The 20,680-nt window shown below is 41.5% G+C and overlaps 1 protein-coding gene across 3 annotated transcripts in view; it reads right to left on the bottom strand.

Moving 5' to 3' along the window:
• Positions 1-20,680, bottom strand: part of Sobp (sine oculis binding protein homolog) — a 151,703-nt gene that overhangs the window by 54,461 nt on the left and 76,562 nt on the right. For 2 of the 3 annotated variants that reach the window (XM_063253970.1, XM_063253972.1), the window contains one exon: positions 10,913-11,008. The exons of the other annotated variant lie outside the window; for it this stretch is intronic. In XM_063253970.1, coding sequence (XP_063110040.1) covers positions 10,913-11,008 — 96 coding nt within the window. The remainder of the gene's footprint in view (positions 1-10,912; positions 11,009-20,680) is intronic. 3 annotated transcript variants of the gene reach the window in all.

The following is a 20,680-nucleotide window of genomic DNA, read 5'->3' as shown; positions in this document are numbered from 1 at the left end:
GTTTTTTGTTTCTTTGTTTTGGTTTTGGTTTTTTTGTTACCAGGGACCAAACTCACAACCTGGCACTGACAAAATCCCTGGCCGCCCAAAATTTTCTTTGATGAGGATTATTATTGGATAAATACTAGTTCTCCATCTAGCGTCCCCTACTGGGCAAATTGTAAAGAACAATCTACATCATCAAAATGTAGGACAAGATTCTCGTTATTTTTTAAAAACAGTAATTCTCACTCCTCATGGGTTTTTTGGTATGTTTGTTTTCGTTTGATTTCTGAGACAGCATCTCTCTATGTAGTGTAGATTGGCCTTGAATTCAATATGTAACCCTGGGTTGGACTCACATAGCCAAAAGTGAACCAACTTTGGTGGTTTGGGGCACTTACACTGCAAGGTCTCTGTGCATTTGATGAAGCTTCTATCCCTCTTTAAATAATTTAAAATTTGGAATGTTTTTTCCTATTTATATTCCTCCAGTTTAAATCACTGTGATCACCGAACCATTCTAGATCACAAATATTTTTAAACTAAAGTTTTTTTGTTTCTACTCTTGATTTTCTCACTTTGTACAACTAGTGACTTAATTAACACTCTCATCCAAAATCTAAATTTGTAAGAAAATGAGCTTGAAGTGAAATCTTCATCAGTTATTTACATTAAGATGGTCATAAGAACTTGATGGCCATTATTTTTGGATACTCATTTGCAGTCCCTTTCTCGTCTTCCCATCTGTGAGGTCTCTGTCCTCACCACACTGCGCCCGAACTATTCTATCTTCTAAACATTTCCCAGCCCTCCTACAATCCAGGAGAGCACCACTTTCATAATAGTACTCCTGGCTCAGGTATCTAGTACAGATCCATGTAGCATAAAACACCACATGTAATATTTAACTGCTTGGCTCTCCCTGTTTTTAGGCATCTGAACACCATGATCTACCAAGCTAATTGAGATGATAGTCCGGGCATTCCCACCATGGCCCACTATATGTATGCTGCTCCCCTGTCTCACCTACATCCCACGTCTCTCCCCTGGGGCGCCTCCATCGCCACTCCGTCTCCAAGGCTCAGTCCACCTTCCTTTCCTCTGAGGACCTATTCAGATCATCCCACCTCATTGTTTCCTCGTATTAAATGACCCTCAATTTCCTAATTGCACACATATTTTAATATGTCTTTGTATTCTTTAATCACCATACTGCCCTATCTGACATTTACACTGCAATACATTGTTCATGTAAATATGTTTGTCATCTCCTTCTCAGAAGAACCCACATTTATATTTTGCACTGTAACGAATTACTTTTAAGCACAGCACTAAAGCCGTGAGTGACGGTAGGTACCCAATAAGATGTATGTATACTGAAAGACAAATGTCTTCAAACTCTAAGTGACACACACACCCTTAGCTACTTACTAGTATGTTAACTGTACTCTTTGAGGTGTGTGCATGACACTAAATACCCAGATTTTTAAAAAAGGTTTTAATTTTATGGATATTGCATTGCATTATAGACATGCACTATATACAAAAGAACAAATCAGAGATATAGGAAACTATTCAGACCAAATAAGCCAGGAAGAATATATCCCTCAAATGAAGGTAATTTGGGGTTTGAATTATCAAAATTGTCTGTCTTCATGATGCAGCTCAGTTTTCAGTGTGGCTGATCTGATGACAGAATGCTGTTTAAAAATCAGAATGAAAGCTAAGGAAAACTAAAAGTTTTATCATAACTTGATATTTCCATGTTTTTTGTTTTTATGTAGTCACATGTAAAATATCAAATATAGAAAAATACTACATAAATGTTTGAGTTAAATGTCACAGATTTATAAACACTTTAGTTATGCTTTAGTTTAATTTCATTTTCCTTTATATATAATCACATTTCAACAAAGGATATATAAATTGCCTTCATATATCATTCATATATATATATATATATATAAAATGATAGTGCTGTACATTTTCACAATTCAGGCTACCTGGTAAACACATAAATATTTCTCCACAGCAAAACTGGTGTTTAGTTTCCTGAGATAATGTGAAATTAAAAGCACCACTGATTGAAATGGCCACACAGTGTAGGCCCCCTAAATATTTCATATAACTTGATCTGGACACTTTCCACGTGGACGCCTTCTCCTAGCATACGTTCAATATTTAAATACATTGCTTTCCTTCTCATCATAGACTGAACCACTTAAAAATGTTTATGGGAGTCTCTTCTCCTCCCCATTCACATGATGGAGTGTATAACATATCCTGCTATAGTGTCAGAATCAAATTCAGATTTGAATTTTCCATTCAAAGGAAACCAAACTATATTGAGGTCTACACACCATAAATAAAAGTATTCCACACACTGAGTTTGAGATACAACTTTTTCTGTACTACAAGCTGATGCCCTAAATGTAGATAATAAAATTCTGAAGTGTAGGAAATATACTCATCTGTATGTACTTCATCTCTTCTGTAGGTTGGGAACTTCTCCAAGAGATACTGCTGAGAAGTAAGGACATCTTAATTTATAAAACGTTTCCCTAATGCAATTGGCAGCACTTTCTATCAAGATAGTCAAAGAAAGAGATCACGGCTCCTCTTGTGATGTATCTTCACAAGTTTTCAAGAGAAATACTAATGAATGCACAACCCAAAGCTGAACATTCAGTAACTTTCTGAATAATTAAGGCAAGTGTACTGTTTACTAATTTAAACACTGCTCCACTGGGTATGTCCTAACTGGCTCGCATCCCATTTGCAAGAACAAACAAAGCGATCCATCAGCTCCTCTGATGGTCAAGTGTACAGAACAAAACTGTTCAGCAAGACAGCCAGAGGCCAGTCCCCCAACTCCACCTCATCAGCAACAGATGCACAATCCAAAATCAACTTTTAAGCATTTTATTTTTATCCTAGAACCAGGAAGATGGGTTATTGTATGCACTCATTAAACAAATAATCCTTGAGCATTTCACGTGCATACTTTGTTGAATTTATATTACCATGGGTAGTTAAGATGCCATTATTTTAATACCACTAGGGAGAAAGCATTGCCAATTAAATAATGACAGGTCATCAATTGTAATATGCGACTCCCATTTCTGAGTTGTTAAGATGTTAGGGGGAAAGCATATGCAAGAATCCAGGAAAAATGGTGCGAGCCAAGCATGGTTCTCCAGGGTCTAGTGACGAACAAGACCAAAAAAGCGTCTGCCTTATGGAGCTCTGGGCCAGCGGAGCCTCATCTGGGATCAAAGAGAATGAGCACAGCCCTCGGACAAGGCTCAGTTCCTGGATGGGTGCAGCCATTCGGAGGGAAGAGGAGGAGTTTGAAAGAGTTCTCCAGGGGGCCAGGGGTTTCGCTCAGCAGGCACCAGCACCTGCCTGACAAGCGCAAGGTCTTGAGTTTGATCCCTGGTACCGGGAAGGGGGGGGGGGCGGGGAATCAACGACAGAGCTCTCAAAGGAAAGCCTGACTCATCAAACCAGAAAAGCATACGAAAGCCACAATCAGAAAAGATATTTAAGCCAAAACACAAAGAGAAAATATATTATTTTGAAGACTTGTTTTCTTGCAAGTCTTTTAAAGACTTGCTCATTTGCAGCTTAATTTTGGGTTTCCATCATCTTTCTTTGCACTTAAAAATCCTCTTCCTCTGTCCTCTATCATCTCCACATTTCCATCTCTAATTTCTTGCCTCCCTTATTATCTACGTCATTCTTCTCAATTCTAAATTTTTTTTGTCTTTTTCATTTTTATCCGTACCGAGGATCGAACTCACAACCGCCTGCTTGCAAGGCAGGTGCTTATGCCACTGAGCTAAATCCCCAGCCCCCTAAATTTTTTTTTTTCTCTTTTTCTCCCAAGAAAAATTTCATTAGTTTCTTCTAACCATAAACCAAGTACAATTACTTTAGTTCTCACTGGTTACCTGTATGTTTTTATATCTACAATATCCTATTCAATTTCCTGGTTTTGTTTGGTCTGTAGTTTCCTGGAAGCCATCAGAGCAAATTCTCTTTGGTATTTTAGGTAATCATTCAGTTCTAGCAAACAAACCAAGGAGGAAGTGCAACTGACACCTGACTCCCATATTCTACTTTATGGCCAGAAGTCTCAAAGGAAACAAATCCATCCACTACAAGGAATACAGCAGGACAATACTTCAAGCCTTTTTAAATTAACCTTAGTAATCATACAAAAGTATCAAAATCTTCAAGAGGAAACTTAGCACTTATATATACTCTATAACTGTCAGATTTAAAAGCAAACTCAACTGCTTATGTCACATTGAAAAATATATTTTCTACAGTCTAAGCTGTTATATTAATGTCCCAAGTCCACAGAATTAAAAAATATATATACTTTGGCCCTGTTCCTCACAATTTACTAGGCACTGGGAAATCTTAAAACATTGACATGTCTTTTGGAATAAGCTGCCTCCCAAACATAGAGGTACTTTCTGACTTCAAACCTCTACCAAAGGATTGTGACTAGAAAGATGCTAGAAAGAGGACTCTGAAGTGATTAATTCCTTCATCCTCCAACCGCAGATTGAACTCCTTCTCAGACCCTGAGATGAGAAAATGTGTAACCTAGTGCTTCCCCAGAGAAGGAAGCAGACCACAGTGTCATCCTGGAGAGCATATGGTCTCCCCTAACTGTCTCTGGCTCTAAGAACTCCTGTGATGTGATGTGTGAGAAGTCATGACAAACAAATCGCTGTGCCTCAGACCTTCTTTGTGCAAGGGCCTTGCAGCTAGAAAGGCAAAGATTTCCCACGTTCTGGAAAAAGAAAGCTGCTGGGAACTAAGGGCCTCTGATCAAATCATGGCTTCTGCTCCCCAAAAAGCCCCAAATCAGACGAGAAGCTGATACAGGAAGGAACTCTAGCCATTCCCAAGGGACTGCTCCCCCAAACACAAGAGCTAAAAAGGAAGTTAAAATAGAGCTTGCACAGGTGGAGAGAGAAAGGAGATGGTCCACTGTGGCCCAGAGGGTCTTCATGAAACAAACAAACAAAGAAGAATTTAAGTCACAAAACCATGAGAGTCACAGGAGCAGAGAGAGAGAGAAGAGAGAGAGAGAGAGAGAGAGAGAGAGAGAGAGAGAGAGAGAGAGAGAGACAGAGAGAGGGAGAGAGAGAGAGAGAGAGGAAGGAACAGGGAGGGTCGCAGCAGACACCGCTGGAAAACGGTGAAGCTATGGCACAGACAGAGGGATGGGCAGGGTAAGGGCTACCGCTCAAGCAGCATCTGTCCTGTCCACCTGCATGACAGTCTAGATGGATCTTGCCAGAGAGGAAGACAGTGCCACTCTTCTTGGAAATGTCCTTTTCTTTAGTCCAAGATTGTCACTGTTATTTCCAGAAAGTTTTTTTGTAAAGTTTAAGAAACAACTAGAGCATAGATAGGAATAGCCTTAGACTAAAGGTACCCAGAGAATGGGTAGAAACAAGTGGTGAGACAGGGAAACTTCTCAAGACAGTGATTAGTTCTGTACTTTGGGGTTCCTACGCAGGAACCTAGTACACGGTACGCTATGTATGCGTATGTCACATACGGTTTTATTTGATGTGATGGGAGTTCAAGTGTTTCACCATGAATTTTAACATTCAGCTTCAATGCTGCTTAGCTACAACAACAAAATAATAGTCTGAAAACTCGAGCTGGGGCATAAACCCGGCTTTGGTTAGAACAACAGTACTAAGGGAAGGACTTTGGTCAATTTTTTTTTTCCTATTTTGGAAAGCTTATTAAGTTTCAAATGAAGTATGGCAGTTTCTATCACTTTTGGGGGGGTTCTCATATCTCTATGGTCTAGCAAGAAGGTTCTAGAAATGGTTAATATATGACAGCAAGCCAAAATTTTCTCTCATTGCTGAAGGTGAATGACATGTACTGATAGGCGGGGCTGGGCTGATCTTATTTTAAAATAAAATACATTTAAAACTAAAGGCCTCAATGTAAAAGGTATTCAAGTAATTGTTAAAATTTCATAAAGTTGGTCTAACTGCTCTGGCCTTTGAAGGTTGGGAGGGAAAAGCACATCACATAACCAAGTGTCAGTTGTTTTATGCATGCAAAAGCTCCAGTTCCCAATTTAATCAGTAGCAATGGAGTCTTTGAGCCAAGGAAGAGTGATGCTAGACTTTGTAAACACAAAAACAAAAACAAAACCCTCCAACACCACCAAAAAACAATATAGCATACATTCTCTAATAGTCTAGCAAAATAAATAAGAGAAAGAAAAAAGGCATAGAGCAAACAAGATTAGCCTCGAGTGAGTAATTCTAAGGTAAAAGCTCCAGGGGGCAGAGGACATAACTCACTGATCTGATCTTACCTATGTTAGAAGCTTTACTTTGAATAATAATTTTTAATCTACAGAAGCACTAGGAATTTCCATGACATAAAACAACTAAAATCCAGAGTCCATAGGACGGTGTCAGTTACTCAGCCACTTACAAACGCCTACGCTCCCCTTAGCGTCTGGACACGCAGCTCGTGGCCACCTGAGATAGTAACTGGCTGAAAGAGCTTCTGGCCCTCCCTGCTTCGCTCATTCTGCTTCCTTCTGTTTAGAAAACCTCCTTGTCTGAAGCACTCGCTGCAACTGTCAAAATCCGACTCCTGTAAGGCCCAGATCAACAGTGTCCACCTTCACTTCTTTAGTGACTGCAGAAGGAAACAATCTCTTTTCCTTTTACTCCAGAACCTTGTTGATATTCTTTCATGACAGCCTGCGTGTGATAACAATCATGGTTATAAGAATCATAATGATAGCAGCAGACATGTACTGTGCTGACCATGCACCAAGCTCTTTTAAAATGCTTTCAGTTCTTCCAACCATCTCTGACATTGTTGCCTTTTATGATCACATCTTACAGATGAAGATGTGAACCTCAGAGAGGCCCAGAGGTGAGCCAGGGGTCCAGTGTCATGTCAAGTATTTCACAACAGATGTTAAGCGTTTGTGTTTACGAGCCTCACCCATAAAGTCTAACTAGGCTAACTTCCAGCATTTTGACCTGACAGCCTACACACTTGATGTTTGAATCTTCCTACTGAATTGTAAGCTCCTTTTGGAAGGGACCTTGTCTTTCTCTATTTTGTGCCTCCATTTGCACTGTCTAGCACAGTGACGGTGAACCTTTTAGAGCTTTCAATAATAACGAACAGCCTGCTGCAGCGTGCATGCCACAGGTTCACCCCACTGGTTTAGTACATTCCCTGTGCATAGATGCTCAGTAAAGTCCCGTTAAGTGAAGACTGCATTAGCACAGGTTATTTCTCCTGCAAAGGACTACATGCAACTTTTACAGTCCACTTGCCTGCCTCCAAAAGGAAATGAGATGGAAAAATCAGCCCACAGAAGAATAGCCTAAGCTCTTTCCTCCCCATCATCTCTGTTTGCAAGGCCACAAACTGAAATAGTTTTCATCATCTCCCAATGCTGGCATCACTAGTGACCAGAAAGAATTCTTTTGCATACTATTTTTATTTAGCCTCCCAGCTGTGGGCTCCCTCCCTTTCCCTCTGCAAAACCCTCACCCCACCAGCCTGAGAAAAGCCACAGGGATTCAGACTTTGTCTAGGCAATGACCCAGGGATCTGAAATGGGGGACAAGCTGGCTCCACCCCCCTCCAACTTCCTTTCTCCTATTTTTTATTTCAGAACTTCTAACCCTGGTTTCTTTCCAACCAAATAATAATGGTATCACTTGCTGCTATTCTGTGGTTATATTTTGACCTTTCTGGATACAGTAAATCCCTGAAACAATTTGGGATGTAGACTCGGGTATCTTTCCTTCCTCCTCCAAAACCTCTCAGCGTTCCTCCTCTTCTAGCTAGTGATCTTTTCACTCCACAGAGACAAATTCTGCTGTATTTCTACAAGGTCTTATGCTCAGCCAGCTTTCTCCTGCAAAGGGCTACATCCAACTTTTGTAGTCCACTTGCCTGCCTCCAAAAGGAATCGAGATACAGAACTGGCTGGTGAGAAGGTGTGAACTTGTAATACGCTTCGGAAACCCTCTACCCCCTACCCCAACCCAGTATGGTATAAATAAGGAATGAGACAAAATAAGAAGCCTCGCAGTCCGCAGAAGTGAGGCCAGAATGCGAAAGGACCAGCAATGGAGCTGAAATTTGGGAAAGGGCTCGTTACCCGTGGCTGGCTCTGGATGTTCCTCTTCTTGACTCTTATAAGCCACGTTGCTGCAGTATTAACATGATGCAAATTTCCTACATTTTCTTTTACTGAAAGTTGTCTTCTCCAATCATGAACTTAATTATGCCATCAATATAACCCAGTGTGTGTGTGTGTGTGTGTGTGTGTGTGCATATACATATACACATTCACTTATCTGTAAGACACAGCCATGCTGAATTGTGATGCCCCAATAGCACTTGTTTTATCTAATGCCACTCATCCTGGTAGCCTTGCATTTTCACATAGAAAGCATACAAAGTTATATGGTCACCAAATAAATAATCATGACTATCAAGTTAAATATCTAGTCATCCATGTGGTACATTAAATGTGAAGGCACACATCAGAGTTTGGAATTTAAATGGAAAAATCAATACCATGCAGGAGAGCATCCCTCTACCAGCCAATGCTTTCTTTGTCAGTGCCTTCTGATTACATAAACTTGTATATCCCAGGCATTGATTTTACTCTGCTTCTGTCTAGGTTACTTAATATTCCACCATCTTCCAAGGAGCAGGGCGGGTGAGTGGGGAGGATGTGATAGTCAGTAAGAAAATCAAGGCGTTGTCCCATCTACCCGGCCAGACCTTGCTAACCCCTGAGGCCTGTCCTCTGGACCACATGGGAGCCAGAAGGAGCTGTGCCCACTGTGCTTTTTCCCACAGCTTCTCAACTGGCTGCTGCTCTGACTGCAGCAAATCTTGCAAGGAGACAGCAGGACCAATCGGAAGCTAAGAAACTTTGGAGCGGAACTTACACTCTTCTCTGACAGCTTTAACAATAAACAAACAAATTTGCAGTAAGAAAACCCCAAGGACCTCCTATTTCTTTCAAGAAAGAACAAATCTTTTCCATTCAGAAGTATAACTTCGCAGGGCTCCGTAACAGCCAGCTATGTTCACCACTTTTGCAGCTGAAAAAAAAATTAAACTTCTCTTTGGAGAAATAAGCTTACTTATATTTTCTTTTTATTCTCCCTTTTCTTTTATCACAGAAAAGCATGCCGGAAAAAATAGAGCATTTCTAACAGTAACTAGGAAGATAAAGATTATACCAAATCTCTCAAAACTACTGCCAACACAATATTATGCTTAAGCACAGCAAAGATGAAATGTCTGTCTTCTCCAAAGATAGCTGGAAAAGATGTTCATGTATATTTAACTTCCTCTGGTATAAACTGACCACAACCAGGATCAAGCATATTCACTTTTCTAATAAATAGCAAAAAATATTGAATATGACACATTACTTATAACAATTCTCTAAAAAGAAGCTACTCTTAAAAGCATCCTGACACCAAAACATAGTTATAAATGGCCCCTCTGGTCTAACCATAGTATGGAGAAAAACATTAAAACTGAAATAAAAACAATTTCCCCAGAAAAGGGAATGCTAGCAGGTCAGGAAGTTTAGGAGCCCTAAACAGCCCTAAACAGTCAAAAGGGTGTTAAACCTTCATTTAAAAGACTGCATTTACTAGCAGTCAGTCTGCCCACAGCCTGGCTGGTCAAGGAGCTGCATCACGGAGCAGTGGTAATGTCATTACCAGCAGACTAGTACCGGGGAGAGGAGGTCTTACTGCCTGTATGGAGCCACTGTAGCCAGAATGGGGAAGGGGAAGGTCTTCTTCCTCTCTTCTCCTGCTCTTTGGACATGTTGTTTTTATGCAGTTGCTATCAGAGCTAAATCCAAAGACTGTTACACGTGGGATTTCCTAATACAGAGGCCTGGCAGAGCTCTACTATATTTGGCCAAAAAATTAAACAGAAATTAAACTACCTCTAAATGTAACAACTGAGCATCCTCATTCTCTTTTCCTGTCTTCATTTAGTGGAAGCAAATGTTTTTGCTTTAATGTAACTAAAAAAGTAGGGACAACGTAGCTAGATCCCTCATAAAGCTTCATTTTCAAAAGCAGTGTTTGAATCTCTAAATAAATGACAATTCATTCTCTGTTTACTTTAGGTAAACAGAAAATGCATTGTGGAGCACTCATTTTCAAAAGCTAATCAAGAACATTAGGTCCCAACAGATTCATTTAATAGAAATATAATAGGCATTCCTGCTTGCTTTTCATCTTGTCTCACTGCAAATGCTAAAATGAACAGCAAATTAACCCTGCGTTGGAACCGAGTTCTGTCACAGCTGATGTCCTCTCTCTCACGACTTGTAAACATCTCCTTGTCACCGCTTTGACTCCTTCCACAGAGGAGAGACGGCTTGAGTTTGGCAAGAGAAAGGGGAACCCTTGAATTCTCAAGGCAGTACTGCGTGTCAACTACACTAACTTTCCTAGCAGAACAAAATATCACAGCGGTTGTCTCCGACAACGGTATGGGATCAGGGTCACAGAAAGAAGGGCAGAGTGGTTGTTCTATCCCCCACACTATGTATATCAACTGTCCTGTGTCTTTAACTTGACTGGTCATTCTCTCAGTGGCTGTTAAACACTTCTATGCAAAACAAACTAATAAAGACAAGGCCATTCAAGCTCTATAATCAGATAAAAAAGATTTGCAAGCAACTTGAGATCTTATAATTAATATTTAGTGATATCAGAATTAGCATTTAGAATTCTACACAGAAAAACTATAATATTTCATAAATCATGTAATAATGAACAAATCCTTTCCAGAACTGTTTTCACTGTGCTAAAGTAACATTCTAGACTTGTGGTAAGTACGTTATTCTTACAAGCAGTTCGCAGTTATTCTTGAAGGCAAGCCTTGGAGTTTCCTTAGCATAGTGCTGCTGGGGAAAATTTTCAGCATGTCCATCTTCATCTCTAGCCTGAAGGGAAATATAATGGCCTATTTAGGGACTTACAAATAATGGAAGAAAAAAAAGCTAAAAGCATAACAGCTCAGATCATTAAACAAACGGGAATCCAGAAATAACAACATTATTAAGAAATCTGTTTAAATACGCAGTATGCCTTTTAGATATCAAAATTTGGGATTTGTTTTTCTTTACAGTGTTTAGTTTGCACATGCAAATTCTTTGTGGTGTAGTATTTTAAAACAACATGAATCACACCAAAATCAAGTAATTTGGTTGAAAATGACCACCACTTTCGTCTTTCAGTGCACATAGTTTACTGCACATTTAGGATTATATGACATACGTACGTGTTTAAACTTTTGGCATGCTTAAGCAATCTCTAGATAATGCACTTTTAAAAAATTCTAATAGCAAGGCCATAAGAACAGCAATTTGCATAGTTATAGTTTTGCATTGTAATACTGTTAGAGATAAACTGATTCCTCTTGCTTTTTAAATAAAGATCTAAAAGGAGCGATGATCTAGTAAAGAGCAGTGATTCTTCAGTCATATGCAGTAAAAAAATAGATTTAATTAAGAAGCTGCATTAAAAGTTACTGGTTATTTTGATCTACACTGTTAATTAAGAAAGCTGAAGTTTAAATGGAGACATTAGCAGAACCCATTAGCAATACCACTTGCATACAGTCTTCTCTTTCTAATCTCATCGGTTTCTGGCGTGGAGCGGGTGAGAGGGAGAGGGAGGTGGAGGGGGCGTGTCTGTAGCAACTCCTTAGACTGTCCATCTGGGTGGCACGTGCCCTCTGCACTGCTCTCAGCCCATCCTAGCCCTAACTACTGCTCTCCCTTTCCTGGCCTCCTGAAATTCACAGCTGAGCTGTCTCCCTCACATATGGCTTGCATATAATTATGCATATTCCATTTTGCACTGCATTAAAATGATGAGCTCCTGGCTCCCTTCCAGCTGATTTTTAAAAGCACCAGTGAAGTAGGAAAAAGGAGAGAAGCACAGGGAGAGCCGCACAGGAAGCAGCAGGTAGTTCTGTCTGCTGTCTCCTGAGATAAAATGTATGTCTGGCACCAAGGGAACAGCCGAGAACTACCTGTTGTGATGTATGTATCGAAGCGGGCGAAAACAATGAACACACCGCCGTGCGCAGCGATGATGATGCGTATGTGCTGTTTCTGCTGTAACGGGGTGACATTTGCCCTGACCAGTGTCAATCAAAGCTCCTGGGCTGATCTGGGTCCTGTCATTTTAGGGAGGAGTCCATATTTTGACCGTTTGAGAATGTACTGCGTTTGTTTTTAATCACGATTTCTGCTCCGCGTCACAGGGAGAGAACTGGACAGAACTTGGAAGTGAAATGACAGTAATAGTCGAGTTACAAGAAGTCTGTGGGGAGAAGAGATCGGTATTTTTGGTTTTATTTGTGAGATTTATGGACATATCTGGGATTTAGTGCCTTTTTATTGTACCTTCCCCTCTACTAAATCAGAGTGAACTAAAAATGTCATCATAGGGCTGGCTATAGTGACAGAAAAGAAAGGAGTGCTGCTCATGGCCAGTGGCCGTCCAGGCAACTGAACCAGGGATGTTCCTTCCCAGGGCATCAGGACCGCTCCACAGCCACGTCCGGCTGTAAGTTAACCTAGCGTACTGGAGAACCCATCTTAAACCTGAACTAGTCCAGGCAGAAGTGGAGCATAGAAACAAAAGGCAGACTAAGAAAGTCATAAAATGTCAATAGCAATGATAATGTTAGATTCTTTGTAGCAATGTTTTAAGCCACTGTGTAAGGTGTAAGTCTCTTAAAAGAAGGGACCATGTCTATTTCATTTGTTTCTCTTTTTTCTTTTGGTTTTTTGAAACAGGGTTTTGTGATGTAATTCAGGCTGGGCTTCAGTTCACTATGTAGCACAGGCTAGTCTCAAACTCACAGCAACTCTCCTGCCTTAGCCTACGAAATGCTGGGATTACAGGCATGTGCCACCACTCAGCTTACCTCATCTTTCCAACTCTGCCATGTCCTGTGACTTACTTTAAGTTAGTACTTAACAAACGTTTAAGTGATAGAAAAAGCCCATATATAGAGAATAACTAGACCCTATCATAAATAACTCTGTGGAAAATGCCACTTCAAAATATGCTAAACTTAGTAGATTTATTATACTCCTGGTGCACCAAGATACATATGCTTGGAAACACAAATTTGCATATAGTTTACAAGGGCTACTATTTACATATGTATGTCTATATTCAATATATATGTATCTTGTGTATAAATATTCATAAGGTAGAATATGTTTATTACGCATATACTATGTATACACATTCATACACACCAGATGCCTAAGATATTTTCAACATTAGTGGCAAAAATACTTTCATCCCACTTACATGTAAGGTGCTCACAATCAAATTTTTTTTTTTTTGGTACCGGGGATCGAACTCATGACTGTGTGCTTACAAGGCAGGCGCTTATATCTCTGAGCTAAATCCCCAGCCCCACAACCAATGTTTTTATGTGTTAAAAGTCCAAAAGAAAAATATCCCATTAGCTAAGATTTGAATGTGCTTCTCCAAAGGAAGTACAAATTTCACATGAAGCCTCATAACTTATAAGGCTACACGAAGCAGCAGGAGAGAAAGGAGGACTAAAAAGCTGGGGATGTGGAGAGAAAACGCCAGAAGCTTGCCTCTTTCCTGAGCCATTGTGTCGTCCTCTGCACTGAGCACCCACTACCTGGGGCCCGCTGACATCCTGCTTGATTCCAGGCATTTTCTATGTTCCCACCAGAAACAGAAAGTCCAGGAAGCCAAGGAGCCCCAGAACCAGCACTCTCACATGCATGTGCCTGTGTGAACACAGCAACACTGACACCCCTCACCCAAGCAATTCCATTCACACTCTCAAGTTTTCTAATGTGAAACATTAAATCATTATTGTGGGACTAGGTGGAATTTAGTGCATTCACCTAATTCTCTACCCTGACTCCATAGTAAAGTCATCTAGCATGTTCTTTGTTAAACATACTGATGCCTGATACCTTCCTCACTGCCAGCACCTTTCCAGCATTCTGATTTAATTAGTCTAGGATGGGGCCTGGACAAAGATGTATTTTCCTTTTTTCTATACAATCTTTAAAAGCTCTCAGGTGACTGGAATGTATCAACAGGTCTGGGAATGACAAATCTAAAGAAAGCATATCACAGGTGTCCCCCTTGGCATGGTTGGCATAAGGGTCTCCACCTTGGTCCCACGCCCACTGGCGTGTACCACTACAACCTGAGGATACAGGACGTGGCTCCTGAGACTCAAGGGATTATACTGCCAGCAGTTTGCAGGCCAAACTTCCCATTTGTTTGTTTGCTTTTGAGTTTCCAGTATGACAAATATAGTTGAAAAGCTCTGGTACCACTTCTTCCCAAAGGCCTCTTGAACCCTCTAGCCAAGGCCAAGATCTCCACTCTGTCCCAGATTGACTCAGCTGCAATCCTGTGACTACGGATATGATTTCTGCCTCCTCTTCAAGACTGCAGCTTGGGGAGGGCAGGGTGGTCGCCCACTACTCTCTGCTCTCACAGGATCAACTCTCCTGCCATTTACCAGCAGTGTGGCAGTGTGAGACAGACTCCATACAGATCTCCTCCCTGCAGAACACGTTTATCACATGTTAAAGCCAGTGCCTTATTCTACATCTGCCCTACTTGGGGCGCCAGACAAGGACTTAACACAAGGAGTGGTGGGAAGGGTGGGGGGAGCCAGCTACCCTTGCAGGGAGGAGGATGGGAACCCTGAAATTGCACAGAACCACCCCTCCTGGTAATAACATAAGGCAGACCAACTTTCAGCTGGTTTTATTATTGTTCTTTAATTCTCTGCAGACAATGCATTGTCTAATTGCCTGCCTGGAGTGGACCACCCCACTGGCAGCTCCTGGCACTCGCTGGAGCCCAGAGAACTGGGCTGATGTTTGACTTTGTTCTGGAGTGACAAGTACTAAAAGAAAGAACGTCAACATTTCATGATGAACTAACGCTCTCCATGTGTCTTATTCCCAACAGCTTTATTCTGACTAATGTGCTTGATATTTAGGCCAGTACTAGGAAATGCAAATGTGAGGAAAAAAAATTTTTTTTGGCATTTTACTATACAAGTGTGTAATGATGTATGTGATTGTCAGGTCACAGGTATATTTTTGACCTCTATTGTTCTAAGAAAACTTCACTTTTTGCATAACAGAAACAAAAATCTATTAATAAAATCACAAGGGGACTTTCCCATTTTGCTGACAGTCATGTATCCATTTTCATATGCCTAACATTTAAATCAAGATTAGCTTGTGAGTAACTTCAGCTAATCATCTCTCTGCTTCAAAGCTTTCTGTGTGGTATTCATCTCTCTGTCTGTGAATCAACACTTCTTTTATTTTGATTCTTACAGCCAACTCTAGCTTGCCTTCAAAGAATTCATTTCTTCCTTTAAGCCAAAGTTTTGATGCTAGGTACATATTCAAGCAAGATAGCTTCTCCTCTAGAGAACTCTTTAGAATAGGTGATTCACTCTAGAAATAGATCCATTTGCCTGCTCCAAAGAAGTACCTCATTTCAGCTGAAAGGCTAACGTGGTTGCCATGTAAGTGGAAAGATAATGATCCCTCAGAGTTATGCCTCCCTGTGATGAATGGGAGTTCATATCCATGCCACTCTGATTTCAGGCTTTCTTTTGAAAACAACCAAAAGTTTTGCCTGGAATCAGAGCTGGGTTAAGGAGGCTGAAGAGGTTCTGGATTCTTCCAATGAGCACGTGTAGCTCATGTCAGTCCACACAAATAATATCATTACCAGAGTTGGGAACATCAAATACTGTGCATCTCGGATTTGTGGAAATAGGTTTACAGATGGAGGGTTATGGAAGAAAAAAGAAAATATTAATTTTATGTCTTATAACAATGTTATGGCTTAAACACAAATGCCCCCTCAAAGTCTCAGATGTTGAAAGATATGTTTTCTGGCAGGTAATTGGACCATGAGGGAACAATACTCATTGGTGGGTTCATTGGCTGCTGAGTCCTGTTGGGAGGTGAAGCCTGGGTAGAGATGGGTCTCAGCGAGTGGCTTGTATTCTGGTCACAGCTCCTCTCCTCTCTTCCTGCTTTCTGGCTGTCATGAGCAGAGCTCCCTTTTTCTCCACCGTTCCCCTCTACCATCCTGTGTCTAGCTTGGAGTCAGCTGCTAGTAGGCTGAACCTTGTGAGCAAAAATAAACCTCTCCTCTTTAAGTTGCAGATGTTGGGTATTTTGTTCCAGAGATATGAATGCAACTAATACAATAACTAATGTATAGAACCAGAAGTATTAAAATTTCTTTTCAAAATTCAAGGTAAAAGAATGGGGCATCACTTCAAAAAATCTTTGGCATTTCCTTTCCTGATATTCCATCTGTAGAGCTTCTCAGATTCTCTTGAGAAGGCTCAGAGAGTAATAAACAAGCGTTATCACACAGAAGCTTTCAGCATGTTGCAAACACCTGCAGAGTTTACAGGTCACCCGGTGTCTGAGGAGAAGCTTTGCCTTCCCTTGGCGTTACAGCCCAGTCCCTCATGACCGAATTCACGGCTCCCTTCAGCTGGCCTTCCTGTCCTTTATCCAATTTTCTGTGCTAAAATATGTTCCACCTCTCCTGCTTACTTCTGGCAAATTCTCGTACACCCAGGAAGCCTCAATTCGGACAGCAGCTTCTTAAGGAAGCCCTAGTGAACGCTTCCTTGGTCCTAACCTGAGCGCAGCACCCTGTGACCCTGAACGTATTTCTATTTCATTGACGCATTGTATGACTATGAAACCTTCAGTAACTGCCTCCTATGAATCGGTCAGGTCGTTCAATATACAGATGGTGTGTTTTGTCCTTCTTTTTTTAAAGATTTTGTCTTGCTCAGCGGGAATGTCCAGAGCCTGGTGTAGTCTCTGGCATGTTAAGAGGACTCAGTGAATGAATGAATGAGTGAGTGAATAGATAGATGAATGGGCTCCCAGCCTTAACCCCCGACACTGGACATTCTGCCTTGCACTCCAGGCCCCCGAGCCACAGTGGTTCTCTCCACACCTGAGGCTCAGTAGGGTCCTGCTCACCTGCTCTGTCCACACCTGTCCCACAGCAGACCTTCACCGACGACGGCACGTACTCTGTCCTGCCCAACAACACTCAACCTCCTGCCTAGCTAGAAGCTAGGATAGTAACCTCACTGAAGATCTTGCATTCAGTTTGGTATTAGCCAACAATCATTCTGCCCACGTGCTTCTCGTTCACCTGATCCCTCGACTTATTTTCTGGTCTTTCCTAACAAATTTTCAATGCCATAAAACCTTTTCTAGATTCGATTAACCAACCCTGTGTGATGTTCCCTCTTCCTGACCTCTCTTTTCCCAGTATCCCAGGTGAGTCTGGTTCTGCTGGTTAACTCATCTTGACTACGACCTGTGTCTTACCAGAATGGAAACTCCAGCCATGACTAATGACCCATCCTGCAAAGAAATGTTGAATGGATTCATTAACCTTTCCAGTGCCTTCAGCCAGGGCCCAGAAGTGTTTTTTCTCCACTCTGAATGGCCTAGCTCTACAAGTGGATATCTGTGTACTGAGTTATTTCTATGAAGCATAAAGTCACTGCAGAAACTGTAGAAAGTAGTGTGGACACAACTCTGAATATACACAGCTCCCACACAGAACCTTCTGCTGAACAGACTCCTACCTGGCAGCAGGTTCCCAGATCTGGAGAATCTCCAGGACCCTGAAAATATCAATCTTGGAAGCCAGGCACCTGCTCAACTCACATTACCACTAATCTGCAACAAGACCCCTTGCCTATCTTCTGCTTGTAGTAGATGGTCTGTGAGGATTCTTAAAATGGTATGATTTTACATGTTCTTTTAACAAAATGTATTTAAATTACCATTTAGCAGGTAGACTGATAAAAACATTGTTTCCCCAGCAAAGTTCTTCTAACAGCTTCCTGTCTTCAATAAGCAGGCAGGCTTCCTCCACACCTCTCCAGGCACCTCTCTGACAGCTTACATCCTCTGATGGATGAGAAGAACTTATTTGCTGCAGCTATTTTTTTTCACTCCATGCAAACCTTTATATATATCATAAATTTTTAATATCCAATTTGGAGTCTTCAAAGAGTAACGGTAACAAATATGCAACATGAAGATAACGGGAACTGAATCATGTTTATGGCTTCTGTGAGCATCTCCTTAAAGATGTCAGGTCAGAGTGCTCAGAGCTGCGTGCACGTGAGGCTGACGCCAGGCCTGATTAATGGCTGCCCTCACTCAGGGGCCCTAATGGATTGCACAACAGTTATGGCAATGGCTTCCACAAATACAGCTGCCACCTGGACTGAAATAGCTCACGCTCGTCCCAGCACATTTACAAGGGTGTCTGGGATCATCAGAGCAGTTTCTAAGTACAGTAGTTCTGAAAAATCCCTGCTCTTACTTTGTATTTTAGAATCTTATTTTTCCTCTATTGGGCAGGAGAGCCTTCTGCATTTATCCTGCACTGCCTTTGTTAGGTCCCTCGAATGCCTTTGTTTGGTAGGAACTGTTATTTTAAAGTTTCCACAGGTAAGGCCCAGCAGCTGGGGCAGACAGCTCCTTTCTGTTTTACCCTCATCTTTGGAGCCACACCCCCGTCACACCCTGCCGCCTGATTATCCCAGGACCCTTAATCCACACCGGATTATCCTAGCTCCTTGATTGCTCCCCATCCCCCACTTCTGTCCTCCGCCCCAGCCTGCCTTTTGGCTTTTTCACAATTCATTTGCATCTATTATCCAGAGACCTGTGAGGGGAAACAAAAGGCAGGAAAACACCAGCGGCAGGCACCCGTAGAATGCTTAAATAATTGGTCTAATCTAGACATTTCAGTTAGTCCTTTTATCTCTGTTCTTGAAATCCCTAGGCAGAAGGGGCTGGTCTCATATCTTTACATGCAGCCCTCATGATGGACCTGAAAAATCAGAGAAAATGTGAAACAGAGGAAGGCTGCAAGGGGTTTCCAGGACCCCATCTGCAAGGTTCAAGAAGGATACAAGCATACAGAGGAGGGTTGTCTCCCCTAGAAATAGCCTGGCCTCAAACAGAATCAGGAAACACACTACTAACCAGATTAAGAGACTGCTCTGGATAGTATCAGAATTAATAGTAATGGCTACCATTTCTACTGCTCTCAATGTATGCAGCAGGCACCATTCTAAGTACCTGAAATATATTAACACATTTAATGTGCATTCCTATACACACGCACACACACCCTGAAACAATTTATGAGGCAGATACTATTCTTATCTCCAGCCTATGAGAAGCCAGGTACGCAGTAGTTACCTAGTTTCTACAAAGTCATGCCACTATACCCCTGTGATTTTACTACTCCTAGCTAGGGACAAAAGAAAATCAATGTGCAATGACTTGGAAATACTGGTGTCATTAAATTTAAAATATATATTGTTAACTAAAGGAGATATTCCTAATTCTTCGATTCTGCATTCCTAGACTGAATACATCAGTGATCTTAGGAAAGGAGGGACTTCAGTGGCTCACGTAACAGAAGGGTGAAGGGTACGCAGAGCCTCAGAAAAGGCAGCACAGCTCCAGACAGCAGGTACCCAGCACAGGAGCGGAGGGAAAGGGAACTTCAGAACCCACAAAATTAAGCCTTACACTAACTTCTTTGCTCTGGCTTTTAAAATAGCCTGCTGATCACTGATTATGATGCCGAGGGCCCTCAATTCCAGAAAAGGTACATCTATCTCTAGTACTAACTCGACTGTTCAAATCCTTTAGCACTGCCTCTGTGAATTTCTAAAATCATCATTCATATTATGGATTACTTTTAATACAGTGGTTGATGCTACACAGACTACAAAGGGCAACTATGATCTCTAACCTCACTCATTCATGGTACTCTGATACATAAGAGCAGACTGTGACTGTGACTTTGGTTAACATGGTGCAGTTCATCAGACCAATGGATTCCCATTAGTGAAATGATGTCCCTGGACTTGCCCTGCCGAGGAACAGACCTTGCCTGTAGTGACTGTTTAAGTTGGGGGGCAAGGGATGTTCAGAGAGCTAAGGACCACTTGAAATCCTCTGCTCAAGGCACAACACCCTCTACTATTTGGAGACAGAAATACAGTAATGCGTCCCGAGCAGGCCAGCGGTTGATTAGCTCAGCTGGTGGGAATGCAACCCAAGAGGCTAAGGTCAGTGTCCTGGGCAAGCTAGCTTGCTCTATGTCCCACCCAGAGAACACATCCCTCCCTCATGGTGGCCTATCGCATCACACACACACTCAGGTCTTGGTAAAGAGGAGACAGACCCTGGGAAAATGTGAAAGAATATGGATGAATCACTGCATATTTCTCACCTCTTCGGGAAGAAACAACTCAATAGGCATACCCTGATGAGGATGGTCATGGATATCTACAAGTCCCCAAATGAAACAAATGGTGTCTTTGAATTAGTTTCTCATTCTGAGATCAAGGATTATAACTTCTGAACTAGCAGCAATACTGGTCAGAGACATAATATTACAACTATTTCTGTACTGAGGGCTCATCAACTCAGCCAACTTAATAACAGAAATGCCATCATCAGAGTCTGGATATGAAT

The sequence above is a fragment of the Cavia porcellus genome, unplaced genomic scaffold (assembly GCF_034190915.1).
Source record: "Cavia porcellus strain 051 isolate PalLab524CR breed Dunkin Hartley unplaced genomic scaffold, mCavPor4.1 scaffold_7, whole genome shotgun sequence".
In the NCBI taxonomy this organism is placed as follows: Eukaryota; Metazoa; Chordata; class Mammalia; order Rodentia; family Caviidae; genus Cavia; species Cavia porcellus.
This window is presented reverse-complemented; position numbering and strand designations above follow the sequence as displayed.